The sequence below is a fragment of the Columba livia genome, chromosome 7 (assembly GCF_036013475.1).
Source record: "Columba livia isolate bColLiv1 breed racing homer chromosome 7, bColLiv1.pat.W.v2, whole genome shotgun sequence".
In the NCBI taxonomy this organism is placed as follows: Eukaryota; Metazoa; Chordata; class Aves; order Columbiformes; family Columbidae; genus Columba; species Columba livia.
Genome location: NC_088608.1, coordinates 20,775,602 through 20,792,620, shown reverse-complemented (window position 1 = coordinate 20,792,620; position 17,019 = coordinate 20,775,602). Strand labels below are relative to the sequence as shown.

Below are 17,019 nucleotides of genomic sequence, written 5' to 3'. Positions count from 1 at the left end.
ATTGGACTGGGGTCATTTTCTTGTGCACAAGTTTTAAGTATAAATGTAGGAGATGATACTTACAATTGCTGCATGCAGACTGATTTCCAGGGCAAATTCTGTCTATTTATTAGCTGATATGTATACCCAAGGAGACAGTTAAGCCCATTGTTTGCATACAAAGATCTATCTAGTTTGCACAAAGAGCTCTTTGCAGATAGGCTGTGAAAAGACATCCTTTCTGGCATAATTTTTTCTCTTTCTTTTTTTGGTGTCTGTAATATTTTTGCATAAAATGGACTCAGAAGCAACTTAAAATGAGTTGGAAAGGTAACAGAAAGAAAGAAGTCATACATAGGTTTTCTCTTCCAGTCTCACTGACTTGCACAAATAGTGAGTTTCGTTGTACGTCGGGACGTTGTATTCCTGCTCATTGGTACTGTGACCAAGGGATAGACTGTGCTGATGGCTCTGATGAACCTGCCTCTTGTGGTAAGTTTGCATTCAGAAGATACAACACAATGAGTTATTGAAAATCAGTAGTTTCTCTTGTAGGCATCAGCTTGAGTCCCCAGACTAGGTGGAAAATATGTATCTTCTGAGGTTTATTCACTGACTATAAGTAATCTGAGTCACTGAGTAATTCAAGTCTTAAATACTTAAAGCTATGTATGGAATATGAAGGCTTCTAATTGCCACAATTGATTGCTTTTTATGTGATAACTCTTAATGAATAACCTCCTGTCTGTTTATAAGACTGTGATGGTGGTGAATTAAGTAACTAAAGTATTTTGATATTGTTTTGGATGGAAAAGCAGATGCAATGCTGTACAGGAAGTGTGTGTGCAATCATGCATTTGGGAAGAAAAGAAATGTGGGATGCAGAGGAAGGTGAAAAGAAGTAAATTAATCTCCAGGGGAGAAGAGGAGGGGCTAACTGAAGTCCCTGAGAACTGATATTGCAGCATTGTCATTATTCTCGCTGTAAAAGTGGGCATAACACAAGGCAGAACAGTCTTATGTGATTTAAGCACAGCTGATAGCTCACTTTTCACACTTGCTGGAGTTGCATCTTTAGCTTAAGAAAATGTCTTGCAGCTTATACCTAAGTGTCTTACCCTTAAGCTTCTCTTTTACATTTCACTATCGTAAGATTCTCCCTAATATACTCTCCTCAGCAGATTTTCATGGCAGTGCAGGTTAGTTTATTATAACAAGCAGAGTGATTGTGTTCATTTTTAAGTACCCCAAGTGCGAACTTGTTCAAGCGACCAGTTCAGATGTGATGATGGAAGATGTATCCCAGCAACATGGATCTGTGATGGTGATAATGACTGTGGGGATATGAGTGATGAGGATCAAAGACATAATTGTGGTAGGTGTTTAATGCAAACGAATACTGCACTTTGTTTTGCATGCATTTTTTAGAAAAAAAACAGCCTCCAAAACCCCACTTTCTATCAATTTTTCTGTCCATAAAGGTGCACATTAATCATGAGGTACACCCTTTGTTTTCCGTATATTGAATTGAAATTGAATATTTTACTGGTAAGAAAAAAATATTGTTCAAATTTTGCAATTACTCTTCTTTGAATTGTTGAGTTCAAATGGAGATATAATTAGCCTGGGTTGTTTGTATGATCTGGGCAGCAATAGCAGCTTCAGTGGAAAATACTCCCTGATCATCACGCATTACCTCTTATGCATATTAATAACCACGTGGTTTTGGCATAACTTCTGTAAAAATGAGTGAGCAAAGCAAGTGTGACTGTTCAGAGGGCGAACAAAGAGACGGTTCACCAAGCTAGAGCCTGGAATACCTTGAAGAAAGCAGGGGACAGAGAGCTGAGGCCTAATACCTGTCCAGTTCCCAGAATATATGGCCAGGAGCATGAAAAGCTTGTACTGAGAATACAGCAAGATCCAGAGTTCTGCACATGCCAACATTGGCTAAGGAATTCTAAAGTGCTTTGGCTTGCAGTCAGCGTCCCTGAAGAGCAGTGCTCAGTGAAAATTAGTGGGAATGAGTATGAGTTTTGTACTTGGGTGCAGTGGTTTCTGTCTCTGCATGTGCAGCAGAGCGTGGCCGTGTTGGGGATTAGGTGTGGGTATCCAGGCTGCATGTGTGTGCGGAGGGAGAGGGTCTTACATGCGCAGAGGATGATGTGGCGTGTCAGTGAACTTGCTCTTCTTCCAGCAAACCGCAACTGCACAGCAGCAGAGTTCACATGCGCCAACAACCGCCCCCCGCTCCGGAGGTGCATTCCTCGGGCATGGGTCTGCGATGGTGATGCTGACTGCAGTGATGCATTTGATGAACACCAGAACTGTACACGGAGATCTTGCACAGCAAATGAGTTTACTTGTAGTAACGGCTTGTGCATCCGAAACACATACAGGTTCGTAACTACCTGAGCTGCTGCAGAAATTGTCAAAATTTGCTTAAAGTGAAGAAGCTAATTCAGCCTTTTTTTTTACACTATGTATTTGTGTATATTTTTTTCACAATATGTTGCTCCTAAGTAGATCTGCATATTGTAATGAAACTATTTACCTACGCTGCATTCATGCACTAGTTTTAAGTTGAAAATGCTTTTGAATTTTCTATGCTAATATCCTTAGTGCTCACCACTAGCTTTTAATCATTTTTATTGTGCCTGGTAACCTCTCTGGGAGTGATTCTGTTCAGCTTGTAATGCATACAGGGAATACAAGCGGGACTCACAGGATCAGATTCTATATAACATGACCCTGTTTTCTGAAAGTCTTCCATTGAAGCTATTAATATCTGACCTTCTTTGTGAATCAGGAGAGTGTATCTATCCATCTTTCCTAGGGATAGAGATTGCCTTTGTATATTTTTAAAAAGTGTTTATTCTTTTCCAGATGTGACAGGCGGAATGACTGTGGTGACAGCAGTGATGAAAGGGGATGCATCTATGAACCATGTCAACAGCACCAGTTCACTTGTCAGAATGGGCGCTGCATTTCCAAGGCCTACATCTGTGATGGGGATAATGACTGTGGTGATGAATCTGATGAGCTGGAGCATCTTTGTACTACACCAGAAGCAACGTGCTCTCCCCATCACTTTAAATGTGACAATGGAAACTGCATTGAAATGGTCAAAGTCTGCAATCGACTGGATGATTGCTTAGATAACAGTGATGAAAAAGGATGTGGTATGTGTAAATTTATTTGTACTGTCTCTAATTTAAAATGCTTAGGCAGCCCCAAAAAAATGAACCCTTAAGACAATTGCTTAATTACAATTGTATCTATTCCATGGTGGTCTCTCAGAAGCATTATAAGAAATGTATATATCTAATTTTTCAAAATTAAATCATACTTTTAATGTACTGTTTTAACAAACTGTGAAAATTATCTAAGTATACAAACTGTAAATATAGTTTATACAATATTATGTATTGCCCTCACATTTCTAAAAGACACAATTCATAAATGTATGTTTTGCACTCAGTGTCTTGGTGACAGACCTTAAAGAAGCTAGAATAATTTTACACTAGGTTAGATTATTTTCCTTGCTCCTTTATTACAGCAGCCCAAATCACATTCAGCATTTTCAAGCAGTAGCAGGGAGAGAGAGCCCAAGTACATTGGAAAGTGATGGCACTGTTTTCTCTGCTAGCTGGTTCCTTGAACAGAACTGCTTTCCTTCCCTAGGTATAAATGAATGCAGCGACCCTTCAATCAGTGGGTGTGATCATGACTGCACAGACACACAGACAAGTTTCTACTGTTCTTGTCATGCTGGATACAAACTTATGTCTGATAAACGGACTTGTGATGATATTGATGAGTGCAATGAAACTCCATCAGTATGTAGCCAGATTTGTGAGAACACAGCTGGCTCCTACATCTGTAAGTGTGCCCCAGGCTATATCCGGGAGCCTGACGGAAAAAGTTGCCGGCAAAATAGTAACATCTCCCCATACCTTATTTTTAGCAACCGTTACTATCTGAGAAATCTCACAGCAGATGGCCAGTCTTACTCTCTCATTTTGCAAGGACTGAGAAATGTGGTGGCACTGGACTTTGACAGGGTGGAAAAGAGGTTGTACTGGATTGATGTGGGGAGGAAGGTCATTGAACGAATGTTCCTAAATGGAACAAATAAGGAGGCAGTGATAAGTGATGATGTGCCCAACGGGGAAGGTATCGCTGTTGACTGGGTTGGCAGGTAAGAAAATATGCTTTCTGTGTTTCTGAACTACTAAGGAAATGGTGTGTGAGGGAGTTTAGATTTGTTTTTTTCTCCTACTTCATATGAAATCCCCAGTGAGCACTGAGATTGTTTTGGGTTGTGGATGTAGTCTTATACAACTGAATTGCTTGTCAGCATCCAATACATTCATAACACTTTAATTGCTCTCATATCTAGTGTACTGATGTTCTATCGGGGTTGCTCTCGTCAATAACAAGGTGTGACCCGTGTTGAAAAACTTGTTAGGAAACCATTAATGAACAGACCAGGCAAGCAAGCAGGGGGGATGTGGCTGTGGGGTAGGGGCTCTGAGCTTTGCATCTTCATTCCTTTGCTAGCAGTTGTTGGGCTTGATACAGGCTTTGCTCTGTGCATGAACAATATATTACAACAGGTAACTAGATTCCAGTGAGGTAAATAATAATGAACATTAACAAAATTTAGCTTCTGTACCAATGTGAAGAGCACGTTTCATTGGCTCTTGAAAAATGCATCTTTAACTGACACTCAAACAATGTGATCCACATCATTTGCTGTAAGGAGGGCAGTAGAGGGGTGAAGTAATTGGGGAGCACTTTGCATAGTCATTTTTAATTACCTACTGTGTCTCAAAAAGTAGTTTGATTTACTTCCACAGAAACTCTCCATACATTATGCCCTCTCTGACAGTCATCTTGGCTGGGTTTCATCAGGTTTTGCTTTCTGAGTGCATTACTATCAGTATGAAAAGTTTAAATATCATGGATCGGACTTTACAAAATAATGAAAGTGGTTGCAAAAGTCACTTTTGGAACTTATGTGAGAGTTTTTATATTAATATGTCAATATAATAGTTTGTATTTTTAAACCACTTTGTTTCTAAACCTAGTGATAATTAATGTTGCCAGCAGTCTCAAATGCTTTATGATTCATGGAGATATGAGGAAGGAAAAGCCTAATTTTAGCTGAAGTGGTCCTACTGCTCCATTACTAACAGAATTGCTGAATTATTTCAGCTACCATTAGTTATGTCTTGGGTCAGCTTTTGTTTAGGTGTTTCAGAAAGGCTGAAGGACGATACAATGGTTGATGAGTTTTTTTGCTCACTTTCAGTACAGGGAGAGGACTGGAGGATGCTGTGAGGTGCAGGCTGGGGAAGACTGGTGGGAATGGTGCTGCTGAGGGTGGTGCAGGCAGAGACTGCATCTGTCAGTCTGTTTCTGAAATGACCCTGTAGGTGCTGGAGCTGACCAGCTGTGCAGACAGTTATGAAGTAGCCTGATATAGTTCTAAATGTATTAAATGTTTTTGTTTGTTGCAGGCTTTTAAAAATCATTGCTTCAGCTTGCATGATTTCTTTGATTACAGCTGTCTGTTTTTCCTAGGCAAAGTAATAGAACTGTTAGAAAATTCTCGGCCAAGTTTAAATTAGGCTGTTGAACTGCTTAGGAATTTTCAAAGGAGAACCTGTAACTCTTCTGTCTGATGAAAGCAGAGGTGGCAGCATGGAATAGAAGATGACTCTCTACAATACTTTACATCCCTTGTCACGATCTATTGCACTGCATGGCTGTTTTCCTGCTCCTGTTTGCTAACCATTGTTGGTACAAGAGGAAGGGAAGAGGAGGGAGGTTTAGGAATTTATTGGTAAATGGCATATTATTACTCAACTGGGCATCTGCAAGTTTGAATTTGGCACCAGTGACTGTGGATGCAGGAACAGAAGGAGTGACAAGGGCAGCCTGGAGCATAGCATGGAAGGGAAGTCAGTACAGCATGTGTATTCTTCCTTTACACTGGATATAGTGCTTTTAGGAGAAAAACCCTGAAATTTAAGATGCCGTGAAGCAAAATAAACCAAAAAAAAATAAACAAGAGTAAATAAATTAACTCTCAAACATTTCAGAAAATTGTACTGGGTGGATGCCTACAAAGATTGTCTCTATGTCTCTGAACTTGATGGAAGATTCCGGAAAAAGCTGGTGGATCGGTGTGTGGATGCCAACAACACTTTCTGCTTTCAATACCCCAGAGCAATTGTTGTTCATCCAAAATACGGGTATGATGTTTCAAGCATGATTTTCCTTTGTAAATAGTCTTGCACTGTCTCTGAAAATATGAAATAAATTTTGGCTGCCTGCACTTAGATTTGCATAACATTAGATCTTAGTTGTAGCTTAGGAAAAACAGTAGCTTTCCTTTCATAGATATATATGCAGAGCTGTCAGATATCATTGGAAGTGGAATTTGGTTCCATGTGGACATGGAAGTTTTGATCGCAAGGCTGAAAAGGTTGATAGAAGCGTGTGTGGTTTGACAGACAGCGGGGCTGTTGCTTGCATTCTTGGAAGACAATTGTGATCACACAGTTCTCTGCTGTAGCGGTTAAAGTAACAAACAGATTAACCTTTTTCTTATTTTCCTCAATCTCTGCTTCAGTTCTGTTGCACAAAATATTGTGTTTGAGTTTGGTCTTCTAATATTTACTTCAGTATGTTTTTACTACAATCCTAACTCTAAGTATTTATTCGAACAGGCAGATTTACTGGACTGACTGGGCAGATCGAGCGTATATTGGACGAGCAGGCATGGATGGCAAGGAGAAGACAGTGATTATCTCTACAAAGTTAGAGTGGCCCAACGGACTCACCATAGATTACACCAATGACAAGCTCTACTGGGCAGATGCCCATCTAAATTACATTGAGTACGTACTCAGAAAAGAGTAACTGAATAACTGCTCATGTGAGATGGCAGTGGTAGCATTTTTAGATGCTGTAAGCATCTGAAGATGCTGTAAGCCCACTGACTCTGTAGGAAACCAGAGTCAAAGTCTGGAGTAGTAGGTGATGTGAATCACTAGATGACACAGCAGCCCGGTTCCTATATGTGCATCTTAGGTCCATGTGAAAGTGGTCCAAAAATTATAGTGAAAAGGTTCACAATATGTACTCAAATATGCAGGATTTTTATATCTAGGTGTATGACCTGAACCGAAGCAAAACTGCGTATAAAATCACTGTTTTTCCAGGTTCTCTTGTTTCTGCCTATAGATAAGAGTTGAGCTGTAACTAAGCTAGTTATGTGCTAATAAAATGGTGTACAAATCATTACAAGATCTTTGAATGGTTGTCAATAAGTACGGCATGGAATTTCCTGTTAGCGTATGGGGTTTTTATGTTAATCAAGAGAAATCTATTAGTTGCTTCTCATGTTAGAAAATTTCCAGTAAAAATGGATAATTAGCATTGTTTTTGTCAAGGCATTGAAATACTTTAAGAACAGTCCTTAGTATTTATATTAGTATTTATATTAGTATTCACGTTACATGTACATTTAGATATGTATTTACTTCTGTTCTTTACATTAATTCTTCTGGCAGCCTTTTCTATGCTGAAATCTTAAAAATGTCTTTTAAAAAAGATAGCAATTATATGTAAGTTTTTCTGTCTCGCCCTTTTTCTGTCTTGTATTTCGTAATTTCCTCCTATAGCAAGGTGACAGTAAAAATATAAAATCTTATTCAAGGTATTTCATCAGAGGAGGCTCAAAATCATAAAGTCGTGTAAAATTTAGGAATATAGAAGGCCTATTATTGTCTTAAGTGTTCCATTATTAGCAGTTTGAATAATCCAGGCAAGCTAGTCTCCCATGTGACAAAAATAACTTGCTGTAAGGCAGAAAATGTGTCAGAATTTCATTGGACTAGCTGATACAGTTCTGTGGGAAGACTTCACATTGCAGTGGATGTTCCTCTATTCCATTTTTTTGCCTAAAATAACCTGTTTTACTTTCCTGCATATCTTAAAATGAATTCACTGAGGACAGTGCTCTATCATTAGGGACTAAAAAAATTGTCATTCCACATTGCACAGTCCTGGTCACCAATAATGAAGTGTTATACCATAAGCATACATAATAAAGATGTGAAGATGTTTTAGTATTTTTCTGAATGCTTTGCACATTTTTTTCTTTGTGTAGGTACTCTGACCTGGATGGGCATCACCGTCACACCGTATATGATGGGACTTTACCTCATCCGTTTGCAATAACAATTTTTGAAGACACCATATATTGGACTGACTGGAACACAAGAACAGTTGAAAAGGGAAATAAATATGACGGATCAGACAGGACTGTTCTTGTGAACACCACACACAGGCCGTTTGACATCCATGTTTACCATCCATACAGACAGCCATTTGGTGAGAAAACAGAATTAGATTTGCATTTAGAGGGTCAGCTGTTATCTGCAGACTGATTGTAAAGGATCCTGAGTAGACTCAGCTTTTGTCTTTGTTGAGGGGAATAAAATGCACAGGGTAAATGTAGGCCTCTACATTTATAAATTGCCTTTTCTTTGAACAGCAATGACTAGAGAAATGCATAATTTTAAATTAGTTTCTAAATCGTCATGTCTTAATAGCATACATTTCCCGTAAATGAAATCATACATATTTCTTTCACTAAGTGCCTACTTATCTAGATTTTGGTTTTCAGTTTATTACGTTGAAGCTTTCAATGCAGTATTAGAGGAGTCTGCTGTAGAGTGAGAGCCTTGTGTCACGGGGTTCGCAAAGTATGATAATATTTGTTCTTCTGTTTTACCAGTTAATAATCCTTGTGGTACCAACAATGGTGGTTGTTCCCATCTTTGTCTAATAAAAGCTGGTGGTCAGGGTTATTCCTGTGAATGTCCCGATAACTTCATGATCGTACAGTTCGGCAATACAGCTCATTGCCTTCCGATGTGCTCCAGCACCCAGTTTCTCTGTGCAGACACGGAGAGGTAAGTTCACTGCTCACTGTCCTTTTTTTCAATCTCTTTTTAGGAATATTTTTCACAGTTTAGTCCCTTCAAAAGGGCATGAAATTAGGGATTGCTTCTGCTCTCACTGTGAGTTTGTGATGTGCTTGCAAAGACAAAGCCAGGGCCAGATAGGCTTCCATTTTGGAAAAAATAGTTCTAGACTCATTGTTTAAATAGTGCTTTTTAACTTTTCTTCCTGTTATATGACATTGCTAATGTAGCAAAGTTTAGGTTGTTTTATACCTCTAGAAACCTCTTCTGGTTGAATTCATAAACCTGGAACCTTCTGTTAGTTTTTGTACATCTTTTACAATGTATCTATTTCTGCCAAATATATGCCCTCTGCCAGTGGCCCAGGAAAGCCATTTAGCTGATGTGGGGGCACATTTCCAACCCTTTTTCTGAGACAACAGCAGTGGAGGGAGAGGAATAGTGATACGAGAACTACTGTGCTGATATTTTATCACTCTGGAGCCTGTGAGGCAGATGTGCTTATTGGGTGGCCTTTTAAAGCAGTGTTGCAAAGGCCAAGAAGGTGGCCAAAAAGACCAACAGCATCCTGGCTTATATCAGGAATAGTGTGGCCAGCAGGACTAGAGAAGTGATTGTGCCATTGTACTCGGTGCTGGTGAGGCCCCACCTTGAATACTGTGTTCAGTTTTGGGCTCCTTATTATAAGAAAGACATTGAGGTGCTGGAGAGAGTGCGGAGGGAGCAACGAAGCTGTTGAGGGGCCTGGAGCACAAGTCTGATGAGAAGTGGCTGAGGGAACTGGAGCTGTTTGGCCTGGAGAAAAGGAGGCTGAGGGGAGACCTTATCGCTGTCTACAACTGCCTGAAAGGAGGTTGTAGCATGGAGGGGGTTGGTCTCTTCTCCCAAGTAGCAAGTGACAGGACAAGGGGAAATGGCCTCAAGTTGTGCCAGGGGAGGTTTAGATTGGAAATTAGGAAAAAAATTGTCATGGAAAGGGTTGTCAGGCATTGGAACAGCCTGCCCAGGGAAGTGCTGGAGTTACCATCCCTGCAGGTGTTTAAAAGGCGTTTAGACGAGGTTCTCAGGGACATGGTTTAGTGCTAGAGTTAGGTTATGGGTGGACTCAATGATCCTGAGGTTCTTTTCCGACTGAAATGATTCTATGATTCTATGATTATCTCTACTGAAATTCTTGTGCTGAAGTTCAGGTAAATTATTAGAAAGTGATCTCATTAATAAGCCAGTTGAAGAATGATTTGAAAAAGTGTAAGAGATGGTTACCACAAATATACATAAAAATTAAATACTTATTACTTTGTTGTGAACTTCCTTCTAGAGGCCCACCAATATAATCTGTGCCTGGTGACAGTATTCTAACATATTTTGTTAGCATTTGACATATGAAACAAAAGACATGAAATTCAAGATGTCTTAAAAGTTTCAAGAAAAAACACTAAGACTGTCTTTGGTACTCTAGAAGGATGGTTGTATATCTGAAGAGACATATCCTCAACAAACAAAACACCCTTTTCTCTTTGTAGGTGTATTCCTATCTGGTGGAAATGTGATGGGCAGAGGGACTGTCGAGATGGCTCTGATGAGCCCCCTACCTGTCCACACCGATACTGTCCTGTTGGGCAGTTCCAGTGTAATGATGGCAACTGCACAAGTCCACATTTCCTGTGCAATACCCAGCCAGATTGCCATGACAGATCAGATGAAGATCCTGTACTTTGCGGTATGTTACAACTAACAAATTTAAGTGTTTTGCCAGTACAAGATCTGTAAACTATATATAAATTTCAGAGTAATTACCCCTTTTTTACAGATTAAATAGTGTTGTAGACAAATGCAGTCTTTTTAGTCTTGCATCTGTTAGAGCAATTCACCTCAGTGCAAAAGCAGGCTAAAGGAGAGCAAAAAAGTACCATATCAAAACAGAAACATTTTCTATACCTTTGAGACAGATTTGCACTGATGTAAATTACACTCTGAGATGTATAATACTAGAAGCAGGACCCAATTTGTTTTGTGTGAGAAAAGCTATGGTGGGTATGAAGAATTTAAGTCTTTTTAATGCCCAGGTCAGTCTACCAGCTATGCTCATTTTCCCCGTATTCCAGAGCTTTGCATTAGGGGACAAAATTGTTTCACCCTTTGCATTGCACAAAATCCAGTGCATGTGGGAAGTTTTGGAGAGCTGTTTGCGATGGCAGTATTTTAGAAATGTAGCCTAATTGTGCTTGTGGAATAATGTTACTTTTAAAAAAACCTGTCATATTTCATGTACTTATGTCTAATTAAAAACCACACATCCTTAGTTCCCTTTTTAAAAATAATGTAGTTCTGGCAGTTGCAAGCTGAGTAATATAAAGGGGAGGTGGGGGTGGGGCGGGAAAGCGATGTGCTGGTATGATTGATAGTTTCATTACCTTCCATTAGCAAAGTATTTCTAACAATGACAAAATTAAATGAAACATCAGTTTTACCTGTGTTTCAAACAGCTGGGCTCTTAAGTGTGGTACAGGGGAATATTAAATCAGTAGAAATGTGGCAGCTGCATAATCTGTCACTAGTTTTAACATTCCAGGAGTAATAGAAGTCAGTTTAGGTCTACGTAATTCCTTCTGCTCATCATCTTCTGCATGAGAATAGAATCCTTTAGTCTGGAAAATATATGGAAATTATAATATACTATTTCCTCTTCAACAATTTGGCAGCATATATAAAAAAGTAGTAGAGCAGTGTCCAGTGAGACATATAAAGTCTGGAAGCAGAGATCAGTCAAGACTCCTATTTTCATAGACTTTCAGGTCTTCCCCATTTTAGTGGCACAGCTTACATCAGTTTCCAGTGTTTTGCCCTGTGGGAACAGAGGCTGTGCATGTACAGGTTGTGGAGCTGACATTCGCAGGGTCTTCTGCTAAGTTTTCTGACGCGTTCCTTCATAGAGGAACAGGCTCACCAGGCAGTGTACATCTAAGTTGGTAGCATGGCCAGAGCCACAATGTCACTTAGCTCCTCTGCGAAGTGACTGGGAGTCCCTGCCTCAGTCATGTTTGGATGCTGACTTATTCCCCTCTGCTTTAGGACAAGGTAGTATCTGTGTGACTCCTAGAAAAATGTAAAGCCCTAGTGAGCTTGTTGAAGATGCCTGTGGGAAATATGCCATTTAAGGTCAGAAATCTGTACCTTAACTGGGCAAGTAAATGTAATGTTTTAAATTTTTACTGGCTTTATTTTTATCTTTTGGTGTAGACATGGTAACAGCTTGATCGACATAGCAGCAGCAGACTATTCCTGTATGTTTCAGTGTCCTAACAGCCAATTTGTATTCTTTCAGCTAATCACCAGTGTGAAACTCATCAGTGGCAGTGTGCCAATAAACGATGTATCCCAGAAGCCTGGCAGTGTGATAGAGAGGATGACTGTGGTGACAACTCAGATGAAGATAGTACTCACTGTGCCAGCAGAACCTGTCCCCCAGGCCAATTTAAATGTGACAACGGCCGCTGCATCCCACAGTACTGGAAGTGTGATGTGGATGATGATTGTGGGGATAACTCTGATGAGCCACTCCACGAATGCAGTAAGCACACAGCTGTAGTAAGCCTGCCTACATTATAGTGCACCAAAAGCAAAGCAAACTGCATTATTTAATTTTCCTGAAGTTGAAAATTTATTGGAAAGGAGTATTTTCTGCAAGCTAGTTGCAATCATGTAGTAAAGGGTGTTAGAAAACATAGAGGCTGTGTGATGATTTACGACTTAGTTATTCTTGAATGGGAGAAAGCTTATTTTTGCTTGCCAGTTTATCAAGAACTGGCAGCATCTCACTCTGCTTTGCTTGATGCTAGTAGTATCCTTTGCTTGGCCCCTAGCAACACTTTGTGAAAAGGATATATGCTGAGCTATTGCCTATGTGGAAGCAGTGAATGCCAGTTCACCAATTTTTACCTTGTTCCACTTCGCAGTATGACATGTGTCATATTTTTTAGAAAAAACAAGTCAAATTTCATTTCTTAAAGTTTCTCATGATGATAGGCACGTGATTTGGAAACAAATGCTTACAAGGAGAGTAAGCGCAGAGCACTTGTTTACCAGCAGGATTTTCCTGTGTGCTCTGGTATGTCTCTTTGAGTCACCTGGCCATCTGGAAGAACTTGTGACTAAATGTTGCTGTCTGAGGACAAGCTGCCTCCTCTGGCTTCCATGTTTGGGGCTTCTATTCCCACTGATACCAGCTCTAAATACTTCAGAGAAAAACACACTGAATATTGTTTGAACCTGTCATGGGTTTGTAGCATATGCAGAACACAAGCAGCATAGACTGGAAAAGATAGTAAAATCAGATACATTTAACACTTTCTCTTTTACAACACTGAAGTTAGCAGATAGCTATTTTTAGTAGAAATAATTGACAATAAAGAAGGCAGAGTTGTAAGAACAGTTTAATGGCTAAATAACACAACTAACTTTGACAACTGCCTTTTTCAGTGGGCCCTGCCTATCGGTGTGACAATCACACAGAATTCAGCTGTAGAACCAACTACCGTTGCATACCGTTGTGGGCAGTGTGCAATGGGAATGACGACTGCAGAGACAACAGTGATGAACAAGGCTGTGGTATGTTTGGAGAAAAGGTCATTTCAACATAACTTTGTACCTAAAATATTTCTCAATTTGCAAACACCTTCATTTTCTGAAAGTCTTCAGTAATGATGTACCTGGGCATATTTTGTTTAATATCAATTAATTACCGTGATAGTAATTTGTCCTCAGGAAAAACTCTATGTGCAGCTCACATGTTTATGAGCTCTGAAGATCAGGATTTTATTACTTTGCATGATATGCCATAAAAGGAAACAGGAAATACTTTTACTTAAGCTGAAATATTTTAGACAACTAAAGCTATCAATGTTTTCTAAACTTAACTTACCTCCTGTGCTGGTGAAACCATCATTATGTGAAGTATGATGATGCTTTCCTAGACCCTCGCATTTGTGTTGAAGCATCTCATACGCTCGTACACAAAGCTTAGAGAACATGGGAGCGCTACATCAGAACCAGAAAAGACTCGAAAGTGTAACACACCATAAGGTCAAGATGCCGTCTTTTGACAGTCCTAAGTTTATCTCTTTGTGTTTCCATCTCAGTTTTATATAGTTATGGGTATTTCAGCTGTTTCTTATGCAGTTCCCTATTACTTGGCCCAGTTTTTGGCACAAACATCTCAACCTACTTCCATTACGTTCTGTGCATTCCATGTTATCCAAAGAGTATGCTAATGTGTGCTGTGTCATTGGCAAACTCTCTACACTGCAGAGGAGATGACTTGCAGTCCTTATGGAGATTTCCGTTGTGACAATCATCGATGCATCCCGCTGCGCTGGAAATGTGATGGAGATAATGACTGCGGAGATAACTCTGATGAGCACAACTGCAGTGAGTTCTTTTTTGGCTTTCATTATATAGTCCAGCTTTTGACTTAACTGTCTCTCTGTTTCTTATGAGAACGGGGCAGACAGCTCTCAGCTGCAACCATTTAGTTGTTTTACTCTGTAGCGTATCTTTTCTTTGCTGGAATACCACAGTGGTATCACAAGGAAGCATTTTGGATACATAAAACCGCTGATAAATCCAGTCATCACAATAACACAAGTTCCCGATTTCCACTAAGAAGTAACATTTGAATTCTGCCCTGTGTGTAAATATAGTATTATATAGTTTTTTAAACAATGAGAGTGGATTTTTTTTTCTGATTTGGAAAAAAATGCCTGTATCATTAGGCGGTGAAACAAAGTCCACAATGAATTTTCTTTTTTCTATGTCAAGAGGGACATAGAATGTTTAACGTAGTTAAAGGGTGTTAGGGGGAATGCTGTTTTAAAATAATTTCGTTTTAAGGGTTATACCACATTATCTGCCTATATTACTTTTGTCTGCTTTAATGAGACAGGTGTGGATGTTTAACTGTACATCTGGGGAACTTTTCATATTTGTGCATTCATTTTAAATGAAGGTCCTCGTGAATGCACAGAAAGTGAGTACCGTTGTGACAATTTGCGCTGCATTCCTTCCCGGTGGATCTGTGATCACGATGATGACTGTGAAGACAATTCAGATGAACGTGACTGTGGTGCGTATTGTCTGGGTGCTACCTCTTAAATGTCCTCACTTTTGATTTTAATGTGATATTCTGCAAAATGGTCTTTTATGGGAAGCATCTTTAGTGGAGTAATGTTGACCAGATCATTTTAGTCATTCCACCAAAAGTAGAGGATACCACAGTTTTAATGGTCTGGGATTTTGCAGTCTTTTTTAAGATGTTGTTCTTAACAAGTGAACGCTTTATCTGAATTTGAACAAGGAGACATTTCAACACTTACTTCTGAATCTTTTTTCAGAGCTGAGGACCTGCCATCCAGGTTATTTCCAGTGCGACAGTGGCCACTGTGTTGCAGAGCGCTTCAGATGCGATGGAAATGCAGACTGCCTGGATTTCTCTGATGAAACAACTTGTCGTGAGTTTCAAGCTTTGCAATTGTTGCTCGTTGAGCTCACTTCCAGAAAGATTTGCACTTTTCTCTCTGAGTGCGAGGACTCCTTAAAGGTGCAGAATTCTGCAACACTTAGTGATGTCAGTAAAAATTCAGGATAAGTATAATATTTTGAGTCAACTTTTTAATATAATAATGGCTTTCCTATTTTTGATTTCTCTTTGCTTTAGATTTTGGGGTTTGTTTTATTGGTTTTTTTTTTGCTTGTTTTTTGTTTGGTTTGAGTTTTTTTGTGTGGGTTTTTTTTTTTTGTGAGGTTCTTTGGTTGGTTGGTTTTGGTTTTTTGTTTGTTAGGGTTTGTCGGTTGGTTGGTTGGTTGGTTGTGTTTTTTACAGCTTTTACAGAATGTGAGTATTGTTTTGCTGTACCAACATGAGTTTTGGAATTAGATATATTAGGTACTTCTTCAGTCATTCACATCTGGTGCCAGTGAGATTATTTACCTTTTTTATTGAACTAGATTTGTCAGTAACAAATTCTGGTAGCATTTGTTACATTCATGACAGTTCATTTTCAAAAGTTTCTGGGAGTGACCTGTGTTGTTTCACTATTCATTCAAACCTGAATTAATTAGATTATAGCTACCAATAAGTCCTCAGTCGTTGCAGTCTGTTGTTACTACAGATCTTTGCAGTGCCTCACACTGTATCCCTTAGTATGGAGAGAAGTGTATTGAAAAAATAATATAAGGTGGGGCTGAATATTCATCAAAAAAATCTAAAATTTTCATTGTAAATGAAAATGTCACAATAATTTTCTCTTCTTCAGCAACACGGTATCCTAATGGTACATATTGTCCACCTATGCTTTTTGAATGTAAAAACCATGTCTGTATCCAGCCATACTGGAAATGTGATGGTGATAATGACTGTGGAGATGACTCTGATGAAGAACTTCACCTTTGCTGTAAGAGAGAAAAATTATATTATAATGAACAATATGCATAACAAAATCTCTAATTACAATAGAGAGAACAATTAGAAAAGAAATTGTAAATATTTTCTTTTCACTGGAGATTCTCACAGACTTATTTCAGAATGAGTGCTGAGAATTCTGCAATTTCATATGCAAGTTCACATTGTCCCCCTCTAGTATGTTTCTCGCACCTTTGCAGAAATTTGTGTATTTAATTATAAAAGTAGGAAGAAACATAGCAGAGAAATAAGGACACTTCCAGGTTGTTTATCTAGATTAAGACCATCAGTTTGCAACTAAAGATTAATTCAGATAACGTATATTCTTGAAGGTGCTGAGCTTTTAAAGCTGTCAGTGTAGTTGGGACGTCTTTGTAAATACAGTGGAAGAGTCCTGACTTTAGCTCGAAAAATGAGGTGTTGGAGGTACTACTTAAACAGTTCTTGTCAGTTATGCAATATATACCCACTTAAATAGCACATTGGTTTTTCAATCAGTTTTCTTCGTAAACAAATATAGAAAACTTTTCACCAAAGATGATGTACTGTCTTCTGACAAAAAATGTTTAGTGGCCTAAC

The 17,019-nt window shown here is 39.1% G+C and overlaps 1 protein-coding gene across 6 annotated transcripts in view; it reads left to right on the top strand.

Moving 5' to 3' along the window:
* The window catches only part of LRP2 (LDL receptor related protein 2), a 120,374-nt gene that overhangs the window by 80,587 nt on the left and 22,768 nt on the right, over window positions 1-17,019 (top strand). For 5 of the 6 annotated variants that reach the window (XM_065069715.1, XM_065069713.1, XM_065069714.1 and 2 more), the window contains exons 46-61: window positions 352-471; window positions 1,223-1,354; window positions 2,177-2,378; window positions 2,866-3,161; window positions 3,664-4,180; window positions 6,090-6,242; window positions 6,720-6,890; window positions 8,165-8,388; window positions 8,795-8,972; window positions 10,508-10,704; window positions 12,310-12,555; window positions 13,464-13,592; window positions 14,292-14,411; window positions 14,989-15,105; window positions 15,374-15,490; window positions 16,295-16,432. In XM_065069715.1, the coding sequence (XP_064925787.1) occupies window positions 352-471; window positions 1,223-1,354; window positions 2,177-2,378; window positions 2,866-3,161; window positions 3,664-4,180; window positions 6,090-6,242; window positions 6,720-6,890; window positions 8,165-8,388; window positions 8,795-8,972; window positions 10,508-10,704; window positions 12,310-12,555; window positions 13,464-13,592; window positions 14,292-14,411; window positions 14,989-15,105; window positions 15,374-15,490; window positions 16,295-16,432 (3,057 nt within the window). Of the gene's footprint in view, window positions 1-351; window positions 472-1,222; window positions 1,355-2,176; window positions 2,379-2,865; window positions 3,162-3,663; window positions 4,181-6,089; window positions 6,243-6,719; window positions 6,891-8,164; window positions 8,389-8,794; window positions 8,973-10,507; window positions 10,705-12,309; window positions 12,556-13,463; window positions 13,593-14,291; window positions 14,412-14,925; window positions 15,106-15,373; window positions 15,491-16,294; window positions 16,433-17,019 lie in introns of those variants that run through there. The other variant, XM_065069717.1, reaches the window with a different exon arrangement.